The 14,298-nt window shown below is 56.0% G+C and overlaps 1 protein-coding gene across 3 annotated transcripts; it reads left to right on the top strand.

Moving 5' to 3' along the window:
* The first annotated feature begins 381 nt into the window (after positions 1–381).
* Positions 382–13,055, top strand: RSPO1 (R-spondin 1). 3 transcript variants are annotated; one of them, XM_051638131.1, is made up of 7 exons: positions 382–441; positions 569–900; positions 8,104–8,509; positions 9,672–9,863; positions 10,794–10,943; positions 11,354–11,542; positions 12,316–13,055. In XM_051638131.1, exons 3-7 carry the CDS (start codon positions 8,416–8,418, stop codon positions 12,471–12,473), a joined length of 783 nt encoding a protein of 260 aa, XP_051494091.1. In that variant the 5' UTR covers positions 382–441; positions 569–900; positions 8,104–8,415; the 3' UTR covers positions 12,474–13,055. The 3 variants fall into 3 exon arrangements, with proteins under 3 accessions (XP_051494091.1, XP_051494090.1, XP_051494092.1); XM_051638130.1 differs by having other exon boundaries at positions 382–900; XM_051638132.1 differs by lacking the exons at positions 382–441; positions 569–900 and adding an exon at positions 1,351–1,451.
* The last annotated feature ends 1,243 nt before the right edge of the window (positions 13,056–14,298 follow it).

Below are 14,298 nucleotides of genomic sequence, written 5' to 3'. Positions count from 1 at the left end.
GAGCCTCAGTGTTTCCTCCTGCTGTATTGCCAGAGATGGAAAAATAACCAGGCTTTTGAACTCTTCCCCTTAGTGCCTTCCCCGCTCCAGAGCATAATAAACTGCTTTTAATATTAGACATGTTTATTAACATATGCAGTTATGACAGCTGATGACTTCATATACCAGTTACCACTGAAATGTTAGTAATAACTCAGCATTAACTGCCATAAATAAAAAAGACTACAAAGGCAACTAGATGGTGTGTCACTCTGCAGTAATTTACTGAGACCCTGTTGGCTCTGGATGCAATGCTGGAAGGTCCTTTGTGGAGCTCCAGTCCGGGTTTTGCAACAGTCACAATATTTTGGCTGGATATTGTCTTAGGAGGTGGTACTAGTGGGGTGGAATTCCCTCATGCAGGAGTTTGCACTAGATGCCTTTACAAAGCTGGATACTCTGGTAATAATAATAATAATAAAAATCCCTACTCGGTGGATGGGGATGGAGTCTACGGCATTGAGACCAGGATTTATTAATGTGCAAATTGCTCTGATATGATCACATACTTTCTGCTTTGCATACGCAGGGAGCAGCGTGGGCTGATGGAGTATGAACTAGCCTGGGCGATCTTTACGAGCTGAAATCCTGCACATCACAGAAGGGGTTGTTTCTCTGCGCAAAACCTGGGAAGCTGTTAGAAACCTGCTTTAAAAAACAAGTGAACAAAATCCCCAGACCTAAATGCACCAGACTGCTCCATGAACTCGCCATGAATATATTTTTCATCTTTTTTGACAGAAATGTGCATGTAACTTTCTCTGGAGGAACCGAGGATTTTTCTATTTGGTCTTGTAGTATTTCAAAACTGAAACACCAGTAGAGTCTTTTCAGCAGTGATGAGGGAGTGACAAGTCAGAGGTAAGGGTTTCAGAATGCATGTTTGTTTAGATGAAGCTTTTGCAATGTGGGCTGCTAATGAGGAACGCAAGCCTTGTCAGCATCCGACTTGCGGGTTTGCCTTGTGCAATGTGGATAATGAGTTCAGACAATGAAAGCTGTGAGAAATCACAGCGCGATCTGTTGGGATCCCCGGCTCCCCCACCCCTAAACTGTGCGGGGCTTGCGGGGAAGCTGGGCTGTTGCGCGCCGTTCCCTGCCGCTGTTTTACCTTCCCACAGCCGGGAAGGGGGCATGGAGAGCTAGTCGCAGTGTCGATCAGTTCGCTGGAGCTCGTTGCTGATAACTGAACCAGCCCGAGGGTCCCGCCGGCCACAGTGCAGACGCTGAGAGCCGCGCAGGGGGCTGCAGTGCCCTGCCTGCCTCCCCCTGACATGCGTGCCCGAGCTGAGTGATGAGGGGGAAAGGCAGTTAGGCAGCTGCTGTCTCAGAGTTGTCCTGGCTGCGCCTAACTCAGCCTCCTGCAGAGGACGGCACCCATGGGGGCACAGCAGGCACCGGGAAGGTGCGGGGTAAGTACCTAGTCCCTGGGTTTCTGGACGGGGCATCAGTGGGGAAATTGTTAACAGCGATCGTGGCAATAATTAGACGTCCGTGTTAACACTCCGTGCTGATGTGCAAGGGGAGTGCTGCTGCATCTCCGTGCTGCTGAATCTCGGCGCTGGGCTGCGGCTGGCGAGGGCTCAGGGAGGGCTGCAGCGCTCCCGCAGCCCGGCAGGGACGCGGGTGCCCAGCGAGGGCTCGCGTCAAGGTGACACTTCAGCCTCTGTCCTCCTGGTCCCCTGTACCGACGGAGCGGGGTGCTGTGAGACATGGGTGCGGGCAGCTGGGCAATGGTCAGCCCCAGGCTGCCAGGGTTTCTTGTGTCTGAGGCGTGTGCATTCCCTTAAACAGCCCTGGAGATGGATGAGAGGGTGTTCAGGTTAACGTGGCTTGGGTGTAAAGGGGCGTCTTACAGTAAAAGGCACTAAAATAGAGTAATACTGGTAGAAGCAAGTGTTGCACAGCATGGCAGGCATGGAGCCTTTCCTCTCCTGCGCAGCGGTCAGCGGGTACCAGTGCAAAAAATCCTCTTACTGAAGGTCCATGAACTTGGGGAAGTGCTTACAGGGCGTTTGTGGCAGCCAGGTTGATGCTGAGATCCTGCAGGGACTCAGCACTTGCAGTGAAACATCTGTCCAAGGTGTTCTCCAGGTTGAATGTTTCTCTCTGGAGTCCATCCATGACTCTGGAGCCGGTGAGCTCCTGACTGCCCCATCACTCCATCCCCACCACAGGGCTGGGGCCGTGGAGGCTGGATGGGAGGATGGTGGCCGTGCTGGGCCTGGGAACGTCGGCAGGCACTGTGACATGCCTGGAAACCACCCTGGAAAAAAGGCTCGTTTCAGCTGGATCAGCTCCCTGGCCCCAGCGCAGCAGCTGTGAGTGCAGCAGCACCCCCCTGAGGGACACGGCGGGGAAGAAGCTGGGCACAGGAGGCACGGACGTGAACCCCTGAGCACAGCTGAAATAAACTGGCCATGCCAGCGTGCACAGGCAGCGGCAGAGCAGGAACCCGACGTTTATATCAGCTGAGCTAGACCTGGACTGGCAGAGCCCTGAGGCTGCACTGCACACCAGAGCTGGGTGCCAGGTCAGCCTCCCTCAGCCTGCGGAAGGGCACTGGGGTGGGAAAGCAGGAACCACCCAGCTGAGAGAGACACAGGAACCAGCTGGCAGGGCCTCCTTCCCCAGTGCTGTGCGAGGGCAGCCCGTGGTCTGCCCCACGGACAGAAGTGCCCATTTGGCCGGAGGCCCTGGCACACGCAGACACAGTTTTCTGGCCATACCCACCAACAACTGCAGGATGTCCTTCCTTGCAGACCACCAAGTGATGCCAGGCTCTGCAGCGCTCAGAGCGGGGTCCCTGTCCCGCAGTGCAGGTTGCTGTCACCCCTCAAAAAGGCAGAGCTTGCACTGACCCAACCCCCTGTCCTCCCTGATGCCCAAAGCTGGGGCCACTGGTTATTTTTCCCAGTTGTGTTTTCTTCTGCTCCTAACACCGGTGCTGCTCCTGGCTCTGCAGGGCTCAGGTTTCCCAGGCAGTGGCATTTTGGTGGAAGAGCCAGTGCACCAGGACCCCTGCCGGAAGCTCACACCTGGCAGATGTTTCCCTTGTGTACAGCCAAGCAAAGAGCCCCAGGTTTTGTTCAGGGTCTTTGCCCTGGGCTTCATCTCTGCTTTTGCCTGGAGAAGTGCAGTGTGTGACCCACAGGGGTCCTGTAAGCCTTGAAAATTTGCTTTGAAAAAGCCTGCATTTAGAGTCAGTTGTGGAAAGTTGTTGTGAGCCCTTGTTTGGACATATTTACACTGAAATAAGAGGGGAACTGAGCTGAATGTGTGCACACTTGTGTAGCACAAGAGCCCTAGCAGCCCTGGCTGTGCTTCCCATTTCTCATTAGACCCTCCTGCTCCCCGCATGCTCAGGGTCCCTGATATGCTAACATGGTGTGTCTGCTCTGCACCTCCTGGGGAATCTGCTGAGCACATCCCCGCGTGGCAGTAGGGCCTTTAGGGCTATTGAGGAGCACTTTTGGTGGAAGAGCAAGGTTTCCAGTGCCCTGCTCTGCAATGGACTGTTTTGCAATTCCTGGTCTGAAACATGCTTTGGTTGCTGCTGATCTAGTGCAGTCTGTCCCTGCCTGGCATTCAGTGAGTGAGTTACTGAATTGCAGGAAGACATCAAACCTACATGAAGTTGTACCTAAGAGGTTTGATTCTTGGGTGGCTGCTGCCAATTCCCTGGGCAGCTTCCCGGCCTGTGGTCCCGGAGCTGCCAGGAAAACTCGTGTGCATTTCCAAGTGTTGCCCTGTTTCTGTGGAGAAGCAGAACTCCCCGAGCCTGCAGCCTGCTGCAGGACTTCGCTGCTTCCTTCTGCTCCAGAACAACGTGCCGCCTCTCGGCATTACTGGAGAGAGTAACGGAAATCCCCTAGTAAAAAACGTCCTGATGTTTTACAACGAGCGCTCCCGGAGAGAGGCCTGTGGCACTATGAATCGCGGCATTACTTGGAGCAGCTGCTGTGCCGGGCACCGCACGAGGCGGGCAGGGGAAGAGCGGAGCAGCGCGGGGGCTGCAGGCGGCGGGGGTGCCGGGGCTGCCGAGCGGGGCAGCCACGGGCAGGGGCCTCTCCTCGGCGTGTTCCCCACCAGCGGGTCACAGCACGGCTCCGCAGATCCGGGGAATGCAGAGCAGAAGCTGGGGGAAGGAGTCCGACCTCAACAATGCTGCGGAGGACTCTGCTGCCAGATTGGGTTTTATTATTTTTTTTTTTTTCTGTGAAGTTTATGGGTTAGGGATTTTGCAGAACTTGGCTCTCAGATATAATATCAAATGAAGACCTTCTGGTTCGGAAATTTGACTTAATGCAGCCTTCTTTTATTGCTTCAAGGATTAAGCAGAACAAATTGGCTCTGCTTGTGCATGTGCAGGGTGTCTGCGGCTGGAGGCGCGTGAGACACCCTGTGGCAGTGGCGATCACCGAGCCCTGCGTGCGTGGGACCTTCGTCCCTGTTTGACAGCGCTGCTCCCGGAGCATGAGCCCTATCTGCCGTGTCCTCGGGGAAGCCCCCTTGGAAAGACGGTGAGAGATGTTCACAAGGAGAATGAGAGCCCCAAACCCGCCACCTGCAGCACCACGCTGCCTTCCTTCGCACACCGGGCAGCACCCGACCCGGGGGCTGGTTCCTGAGGGAACGTGCCCCTGGGAGCCTGCTGGCTCCGCTCCTCGCCGGGCTGGGAGCCGCGCAGCCACACCTGGGGCTGCGAGTTTTTCGTGTGCCGGGGAAGATTTGCCTGTCAGAGACTTTTGCCAAGGGAGGGCAAGGCATGCAACAAGATAACGGCGTGTGTGGGCTTCGGCTTGTTTGAAAGGCGCCTCCTCTCCTGCTGGGGATGTCCCACCTGCTGAGGTTCTGCCGTGCTGTAAGGGCAGCTGCGCCGCTCCCGGGGCCGGGCTCGGGGTCGGTGGCGTCTCGTTCTCTCCCCTCCGGTACCCGCTGGGGTTTGTCGCTGCAGCCCTGCTCTGGAGGGCTCAGACTCTGGGCAGCAGCTCCTCGTGCCAGGAGCAAGGACCACCATGGTCCCTATCCTTGCATGCAGCCCGCTCCTGTTTCCTCCTCCCAGTGCTCTTTAACCGCGTGCCACTTTGGTTATTTGATGGACTTGTTGGAATGTCACACAAAGGCAGGCCTGGGATCTGCAGCAGGGCTGGGAGACTGCTGGGACCAAACCAACCCAGCTGAATCCTGCAAAACCGCAACTCTTCCTGCAGATGTATTTCTGAGACCTGTATTGTGTATTGGCACCCCCTGAACAGACTGCCAAGGTGAAAATAAAATTTTCTATCTAGCTTCAAGACCTGGAAACTCAAATGTCCCTGCACTCACAGCTGATGTCCTGCTGGCCGTTGGCAGCCGACCTGGCAGTTCCCGGAGGTTCATTACTGCTGCTGCTGTAATCAGACTTTGTCCTGCCTCCAGCCCTCACACAAGCATCTGGTCCTTCTCTCCCAGACTCAGTAAACCTTTGGAGAGCCCGTTTACATTATGGATAGCCTGATAAATTCAGCAAGAGGCAATATATCAGCAATTTAGTTATTGTGGATTAGGTCTCAAATGTCCCAGGGATATAATGTTGGTCTTTCTCACCTTGTGTGTAGGAGGACTAATGGTAAATTATCTGGATGGTTTACATTTTCTGGCTTGTATTGGAGCTCCCAAGGACTAATTTATCCTGATTGAATTGCAAACAAGTCTTACTGTCATCTTAGATGCAGGGGCCAGGTCTCTCCATAAAAGAATTCAGAGCAATTCAGGTTACCCCAAATTCTTCCTGTCGATGGGATAATGGCATAAATCCTGCTAATGTTTAGACTGGAAATTGTTTGCAGCAACCTGAGCTTGACTGATGACTGCAATAGCAGAAAGAATCATAATTTGTGTCCTGAGGTGAGGGTGGGAAGAGCTGGAAGCCCAGCCCTCCTGCTGCAGCCTCTGCCAGTGGGCATGCTGCAGACACTGTGTGCTTGCATGGAGGTTTTGAAACATGGGGATGGTGCTGGTGACCCACCCTGGCACTGGCTTTTCAGCATCCAGGATGCCAGTAGCTTTTCTGTGCTGACTGGGCAGCTGGGGCTTCAAGGTTTCCTGCAGCACTTCCCTGCCCTTGCACTGAACAAGCCCTGAGAGGTGGGGTATGTGGGGCAGCACAAGCTTCCTGCTGGCTCTTGGCACGCCGGGGTTGTATTTGCTCCCTAAGAATACCCCTGCTGCTGTCCGCACACCGAGGGGACTTTGCCTAAACTGTGAGTGTTGTGTAAACAGTGCAGGACTCGGTGCGGGTGCAGCGTGTGCTTCCTGCTACCGCGGTTCACCTGCAAACCCGCCGTGATGAGCAGCTCTGCTCGGGGAGAGCAGCACCTGCTGCCCTGACCCTGCCCGCCGCAGCAGCGCGGTGCCCCTGCCTGCGCCGTGTGGCCGCGCTGGGCTGGGGAGGGGTCCCCTGCTCTGGTAAACGCTCCCAACAGCCCAGCTCAAGCACTTAACAGTGTTTTAACGCAGCTCGCAGCAAACAGACTTGGAAGTGCAGAACAAGTTGGTGTTTACCCAAGTGACTAATTATTTATTTGAAAATCCTGGGGATGAGTTGTGGGCTGTAACAAGCACAGGGGGAGCGTGGTGCTCCTGCCCCAGCAGCTCGCAGCAGCACAAAGCCATGGGGGCAGGAGGAGGATGGCAGCACCGGGTGGCCCCCGGGCCTCACCGGGGCACGTCAGCCCGAGCTGCCATCAGGTGCCACCAGGCCCAGCAGCACCTGGGTCACGTCTCCTGCAGCAGGTGACTCCAGCGCTGCCCACCTGCCGCTGTGGGCAGCCCTCCCTGGTGAGTGTTTTGCTGCTGTAGCTGTAACCACCCTAGAGCTGTGCTGGGGCAGGGGGGCTGCTCTGTGTGGCAGCCCCCAGCAGGTCCCCCACCCCATGGTGGCTGTGGGAGGGGATGAGCACCCTGGGCCCACATCTTTCCCACAGGCAGCACACGGGCTGCGGCCGGGCTTCGCTCCAGCACCATTCCCACTGGCCATTTGGGGCACTGGTGATTGCACAGTTATTATAAAAGGATTAAAACCATTTTCTGTTTCATTTGACCTCACAGAGTGAATGTTACTGGGTTTTTTCCCACATAATGGCAGCTGTTGGCGGGGCTTTGCTCTGCCAGCTGCAGAGAAGAGCGTGGCCCTGCCTGGCAGTGCTGGAGCTCTTGGTGCAGCCTGGAGGTCACCCACCCTGCACACCAGCCCCAGAGCCCTGGAAAACCACCTCCTGGGTCATTTCCTGGGGGAGCCTGGAGCAGAGTCTCAGCCACTCCACAGTGAGGACGGGGCAGGCACTGGGCTGCCACCCAGCCATTTCCCCCTGCATTTGCTCTCCAAGAAGTCCATGCAGAGCAATTGGTTTGTCACCCAGCCTGTCCTCCCGGCACTGTGGTTTGTTGGCCCTGTCCTGCCTTGCACGTACGGCATCTCCCCACCACTGCTTGGTGAGGGCAGCATGGCACTTAGTGCCGTGCTTGCTGCCCAACACTGGGCTTCCTCCACCAGCACGACTGTGCAAGAGCTGGCAAGCCCTGGGCTGACCCTTCCCTGCTGCTCCAGGGGAATGGGAGCTGGGAGGTTTGGAAATTCCCTCCGAGCAGAAACGCGGCATTTCAGGCAGCCTGTGGGACGATCCCGCCCCGTCCCCAGACAGTCCCGTCTCCAGCTTGGGACTGCAGGCTCGCTCTCTGCTCGGCTCCTCGACCAGCCCCAGAGGTGCCCACTTGATGGGAAACATCTTGAGTGCTTGGCAGCCTGCAGAGGCCATCTGCTGCGCCAGGAGGGGTGGCCCAGGGGGACTGGCACTATTTTAAACAACTTACAGCTATAACCGTATGCAGCATCGGCAGATGGCAAAGCTGTGTGAGGCGTTTCTGCGTGTGCAAGCGGCCCCTGAGCAGCAGTGATGGGGGTGAGGCTGGAGGGCTGGAGCCCCTCACTGCTCCAGGTGCCACCGGCCGCCCCAGCGCCAGGCCCAGCGCTACCGCAGCCATGTCGACTGCCCAGTTAATCCTTCTCCTCTTCCCTTGCAGCTCCTGCCTGCGCTCTTGGAAATTGCAAGCAGCTAACGCTCGCTGCCAGAGCCCCCAGATGGGACTAGAGACAAGCTCCTGTGCTCCTTACGGGGATGAAGGTAGAGCCATGTTACCTGCTACCTAAGCTCGCTGTTGCTGATGTAGTTTGTGGATATGGTCCTGTACCAGGCTTCGTGCACAGACTCTCAGCTCTGATCCCACCTGAGACGTTGTAGCAGCAGCAGCAGCAGCAGCAGCGAGATCACCAGCTGTGGAGCAGGCTCCTGCAACCACCCTGCGACGGAGGGGCTGCAGCACTGGAGAGTTACTATGCAGCTTGGACTGCTTGTGGTGGTGGTTTTTCTAAGCTCGATGGATCTAACAGGCAGCAGCAAAGTGGTGAAGGGCAAGAGGCAAAGACGAAGTATGTATGAAACGCTTTCCTTCTCTCGTTCTTGTGATGCTGTACGGGTTGTGCAGATGGTGAATGTGTTTGTCAACACAGAGAGCTGGGCAGAGCCTTGGGGGTCCCCAGGTCTTGCTCCTGTGCAGACATGCACTCACCTGTCCCATTGGACCTGCCACAGCCCTGAGCTATGGGCAATTGCCTCAGTACCCACAGGCAGCACTGGGTAGGGATGGGAGGAGTGTCCCTGTGGATGGCAGGGGAAGGTCCCAGAGCAGACCCAGCAAACCCTCCTAGCAGCAGGCATGGAGGCTCTGTGGGGCTGGGAGCCCCCCTGGCTTTCTGTTTCACTTCCCGAGGCTGTGGCAGCCTCCATGCCCATGGAGGCAGCCACAGGGCAGGGACAGGAGCAGGGGAGCTGCCAGGGCCTCGGGTCACTGCAGGGAGAGAGGAAAGTTTTCTTACCTCTCAGTCTGGCGTGTGAACTCTGTGGTGCTCTGCACTGGCTTTTGAAGTGTAAACACAGTATTTAAAAGAATATGTTTTTAAATACACAGTTTTTCTATAAACAAGGACATGGCTTGCATAATAAACTAATAAAAATAACCTGCATTCTAGCCTGCAAAGAATGCTATTGGTTTCAAAACAAGCAGCATTTTATATCATAATTAAAAGCAGAAAACTCTCAAGACATGGGACTGAATATTTTTCTTGGACTCAACTTATGAGCTGAGAACACATCTCTATTTTGGGGGCAGTGAATTCTCCTGCAGTGCCAGATACAAGCAGGGTCATGGCTTGGGATGCAGCCTGGCCTGAAGCACAGTGCAGAATTAGTCAGAGGGTTTTGCTCCAGCAGTGTGAGCTCCACTCCCCGCTCATCCTGCAGCCTTCCCGCAGCTCGGCGGGGCCGCGGGAGGGGACAGGACCCGGTGTGTGTCCCTCGAGGGCACCTGCCCAGTGCAGGCGGCAGCTGGTGGCCAGGGCTTGGGGGGAGACAGCGCTGGGACCCTGTGGAGAGCTGGTGGCTGCTCCTGGGCCCTGCTCCATGCTGGTGCTGCTGTCACGGCCCAAGCACCCTTGCTGGGGGGCATCGGGCACGTGTGCCAGAGCAGCAGGTTGCAGCCTCAGGGCTGCTGGTGCTGGCAGCACTGACCACTGCCTCTCTCTGCTCTTCCAGTCAGCACCGAGCTGAGCCAGGGCTGTGCCAGAGGCTGCGACCTGTGCTCCGAGTTCAATGGGTGCCTGAGATGTTCCCCCAAGCTCTTCATCCTTCTGGAGAGGAATGATATCCGGCAAATTGGGATTTGCCTGCCATCTTGTCCACTGGGATACTTCGGCCTTCGCAATACAGACATGAACAAGTGCATCAGTGAGTAACAGGGTGGGAGGGAAGGGGCAAAACAAGGAGGGTGGTGGGGCTTGGCAGGGGGTCCTGCGGTCTCTGTTCAGGTGGGAGGAGCTGCTGTGGCTGTGTTGAAGAGGAGAAGGTGGTGCTGAGCTGGGCAGTGATCCACCCAGGGAATCACCCTGTCATTTATGCTGATGTTGGCTAAAACCCCTTGGGTGCCCGGGCGCCGTGCAGCCAGGCTGCCCTTTCCTTGGACCAGCCACTTCCCCAACAGTGCCCCCAGAACCGGGGTAACACCACTGCTCCCCCGCCAGCCCTTCCACACAGGTTCTGACTCAAGTTTTTGCCTTTTGGGAGGAAGGAGGAGGATCCTTTGAGCTTTTAGGTACTGCTCACACAAGCACCTTTTCTTCTCTGCACGTTCACCATAGCCAAGCAGCCATCTGAGCAAGATCCTTGGCCTGGGGCTGCCTTGTTCAGCCAGAGCACCAGAAAGAAACTGGACATGGAAAAACACGATCACTTCCCTGGCAGTTTCATGCAAACCACCCTGATGGCCAGATTTCCATCTAACTCTGTTTCTTTGTGGCCTGTTCTGTAGCTGCAGCTGGAGCATTTGACACGGGACTTTATTCTTTGCCCTGCCCCATTCAAGCTGAACACCAGCCCAGACCTTTTCCACCCTGGCTGATTTTGATCTGGCAGTGGCTGCTGCTGGCTCTGGGAGCTGCAGCACAGTGGCTCTGTCCTGTACCAGAGAATGGTGCAAAGAAAACTGACTTCTCTCTGACTAGCACAACCAGGCCTGGCAGGACGTTCGGAGGCTTGCCCTGGCTGTTGGTAAACCCCCTGGAGCCAGGAGCAAACTCCAGTTAGCTGCCCAGTGCTTCCTGAGCCTTTTGCTCACCCCAGACTACATGATGGCTTTGTGGTTGTTTTCTGTTTCCCCAGAATGCAAAATTGAGAACTGTGAGTCCTGTTTCAGTCGAAACTTTTGCACAAAATGTAAGGAAGGTTTGTATTTGCACAAAGGGAGATGTTACGTCACATGCCCCGAAGGCTACTCTGCTGCCAACGGCACCATGGAGTGCAGCAGCCCTGGTGAGTGCAGCAGCCCTGGTGAGTGCAGCAGCTCTGGTGAGTGATGCTCGGGCACCTCCCACTGAGCTCTTTGTGTGCCCGTCGGGCCCAGTCGTGTGTTGCTGCAGTTGGGTTTGGATGATAAAATGAACCCCTCGGAGGTGATGGCTCCTCACACCGTGTCCAGGGGATGATGGTGCAGGCCAGACCCAGCCCTTTGGAGGGCAGAGTCCTCTGGAAACCAGCCTAGATGGGAAGCAGCACCCCAGCATTGCTGCTGCATGTGTGCAGGGAAGGGGGAGCCTTGAAAACTTGGGAAGCTGCTGGGGAGACAGGTGTGCCCTTCAAGCCTGTAGTGGGGGAGAGGTGTGATGGTGTGAGGGCAGCAGCCGTCACAGGAGTTATCCCTGGCCTCTCTTGTCATCTGGCAGCACAATGTGAAATGAGTGAGTGGGGGCCCTGGGGGCCCTGCTCCAAGAAGAGGAAGCTCTGTGGCTTCAAGAAGGGCAACGAAGACCGAACGCGGCGGATTCTGCAGGCTCCCTCTGGAGACGTGTCCCTGTGTCCTGCCACCACCGAGGTGCGGAGATGCACTGTGCAGAAGAACCAGTGCCCTGAAGGTGAGCAGACCTGGCGCGTGTCACTGTCCCTCCCAGCAGCCTTCACTTGTCAGGCACAAGGACCCAGCCTGTTGTCCGGTGCCACAGGTGTGCTGCACACCTCACTACCCCTCTGTGGCACAGGGAACACACCTGATGGCAGGTAGGAAGGTGGAACCAGCACAGACCCCTGGGTGGGTGATGCTCAGTGTGGCTTGTCAGGTGTCCCGTGGGCTTCCAGGTGTTTCAGCTTCTTCCCTGGCCAAAGAGCAGTGGCCAGAGGCGCCTGTGTGCTGTGGGGAGGGGAGTCTGCTGCTCTTCCAGAGTGCCTAGGCCCATGTTTTTCCCAGGAATTAGAGTGTCTTCAGGATGGATGGTGGTTTGGTCATCCTTTTATGGGATGGACAGGGATTGCAGCTGGGTTGAGTGTTTTGAGGGAGACTGGTTCTGAGCAGTGACTAACACGCAGGGATTAAGCAGCAGGCAGGGGAGGCAGCCAGGGCCAGTCTGCTCCTCTGGTTACCTAAGGGGCTTGGTATGCAGCCATGGAGCACTGCAAGTGTTAACACTTCTGCTGGAAAACAGTGGTTGCAAAGCAAAATCCTGATTTGATCCCTCTTCCCTGTTTATATTCAGGAAGCAGCTGGCAATGGAAAGCCCAGCCTGGCAGACAGGGCAGCCATGGGCACCTCTGTGTGTGGGGGGGCACAGGCCTGTCAGCACCCCTGGCAGCAGTGCCCACTGGCCAGCTCGCTGTGCTGAGAGCCTCACTGTGCCCCTCTGCTTTCCTGCAGGGAAAAGGAAGAAAAAGGAAGAGCAAGGAAAGCAAGACAATGCGAATGGGAACAGAAATCGGAAAGACACCAAAGACAGTAAGTCTGGCACCAAGAAGAGGAAGAGCAGACAGAGAGGGGCCATGGTCCCTGCCACGTCCGCCAGCCCTGCCCAGTAGCTGCCCCTTCACGTCACCTGATGGCAAGATTTCATTGCTGCTATGTATATGAAAGCTTTATTGAACCAGAGCACTGCTACACCACACGTACACATATCCAGAAAGACAGACTTATGTCCCAGAATGACAGAAACCCACAGACCCGACAGAAACCACATCCACAGTCCTTAAGGAGGCTGCACACACACACCCCCCGGGACCACAGAAGGATGCTGCCAAGGAGTGGGAGCACACAGGGAGGGAAGCCCACCTCCCCAGGGCTCCAGGGGGACGCTGCAGGGAGGAGAGGTGGAGCAGGAGTCAGCCAAGGACCCTGACGTGAGACTTGGTGACCAAAGGCCCTGACCCGAGCCTGGCGGGGCGGCCCAGGGCAGCAGGACCCCCACGGTTACTCCCCTGGCCTGGGACCTGGACTCACACAAAGGCAGTGGCCTCTTTCTCTCCCCCTCCCTTTACTTTGTGTTTTAAGCTGTATGACTTTATCATTGCAAATACATGTTAAACGTTTGTGGTAAGAGGTCAGTGGTATCTGCCCTGAATCTGCTTCAAAGAGTTATTTCAAATTAAAAACAAAAATCAAAATGACAACCGGCTTCCTGAGTGTGTGGTTCATGCCTTGGCCCCTATGGAGGCTGGTGTCCCACAGGACAGAGACTCACTTGTGGAAGGGAATCTCACCAAAGCTTTAAGAAAATCCCAGAAAATGTTGCCAGCTGCTCTGCAGCCACAAATCAGCCGCCCTGTGCCCGCAGGACCCCAGCTGTGCTCAGCCAGGCCCCTGAGGGATTTCCCACTGAAGGATTCAGTTAACATGCAGCAGACTGAGAAAATGAGAGGTTACAACAAACCAGAGGTTGCTGAAACTTTGTGACTCTGGTTGTAGTGTCACAGCTGCAGGACTTGATCCTGGGCTGGGGAAACACTCATCCATCTGCCCAGACACCAGGCGGGTGCGTGGCAGGAGGGAAGGCGGGCGGGAGGGGGAAGGCTCAGTTTGGGCTCTGCAGAAGACAAACAAACTCTTAGGTTTGATAGAAACGACTGGCCTGCAGACACCAGCAGGAATTCCCTGGATTCAGCCCCAAGCCCTTCTGCTCTGCAGGAGCTGACACCTGGGCAGAGGAATGGGAACAAGGACCGTGCGGGATGGAGACCCAGTGAGACCCATGAGGGGTGGATCTGAACACAGCATGGAGAGCCTTACCCTGGCAGTGTCACAGGGCAGCACAGTGCTCAGGTTCCCTTATATTTTAAAATGTGCTTCCTCAATATAAATATGTGCAGACATTTAATTTCTCTAGACTTCAGCAGGAGCCCTCTGTTTCTAAGGGAGTCAGGAGAGGTGCCATGGCCCTGAGATGTGCCTGGGGCAGATCAGTGATGTGCTGCCCAAGCTCCTAGCTCCCCTGGAAAGGTGGTGGGCAGGGAAAAGCTCAGCCCAAAGCTAAACCCGGCGAGTGCAGCCTCTGCAGCGCTGGCTTTCAGACCTGCTCTGTGGTTCTGGAGGGCAGAACAAGCCAGCGAGTGAGCTGAACACCTGCAGGAGAGACACTGCTCACTTCCAGGTCCCCTGCTCCTCTCCTGCCAAGAGCCACAGCTCGAGGACTTGGCCCTGTCCCAGGACACCTACCCCACTCTTCACCCCCCCTTCCCGGCTGGTCTGGCTCAGCCTGGACGTGGGGGCTGCACAGTTGGTTCAGCTCTGGAGCTGCACCAGGCTCTCCATGCCTGCCCTGCTGGCAGCAAAGCCTTTCAGCCCATCATCCACTTTGTGTTTAAGTAAACAAGAAGCAGTTATATCTTTTCAAGGGGATTCCATTTCAGC

The sequence above is a fragment of the Apus apus genome, chromosome 21 (assembly GCF_020740795.1).
Source record: "Apus apus isolate bApuApu2 chromosome 21, bApuApu2.pri.cur, whole genome shotgun sequence".
NCBI lineage: Eukaryota > Metazoa > Chordata > Aves > Apodiformes > Apodidae > Apus > Apus apus.
The sequence above is the reverse complement of the archived record's forward strand: the minus strand, read 5'-3'. Positions and strand labels throughout refer to the sequence as shown.

Bases quoted from the DNA above. Each gene is read 5' to 3' on its own strand.
- RSPO1 (XM_051638131.1), top strand. From the start codon at position 8,416: ATGCAGCTTGGACTGCTTGTGGTGGTGGTTTTTCTAAGCTCGATGGAT. The intron at 8,510-9,671 runs GTATGTATGAAA...CTGCTCTTCCAG, and splicing joins GGGCAAGAGGCAAAGACGAA to TCAGCACCGAGCTGAGCCAG. The intron at 9,864-10,793 runs GTGAGTAACAGG...CTGTTTCCCCAG, and splicing joins AGACATGAACAAGTGCATCA to AATGCAAAATTGAGAACTGT.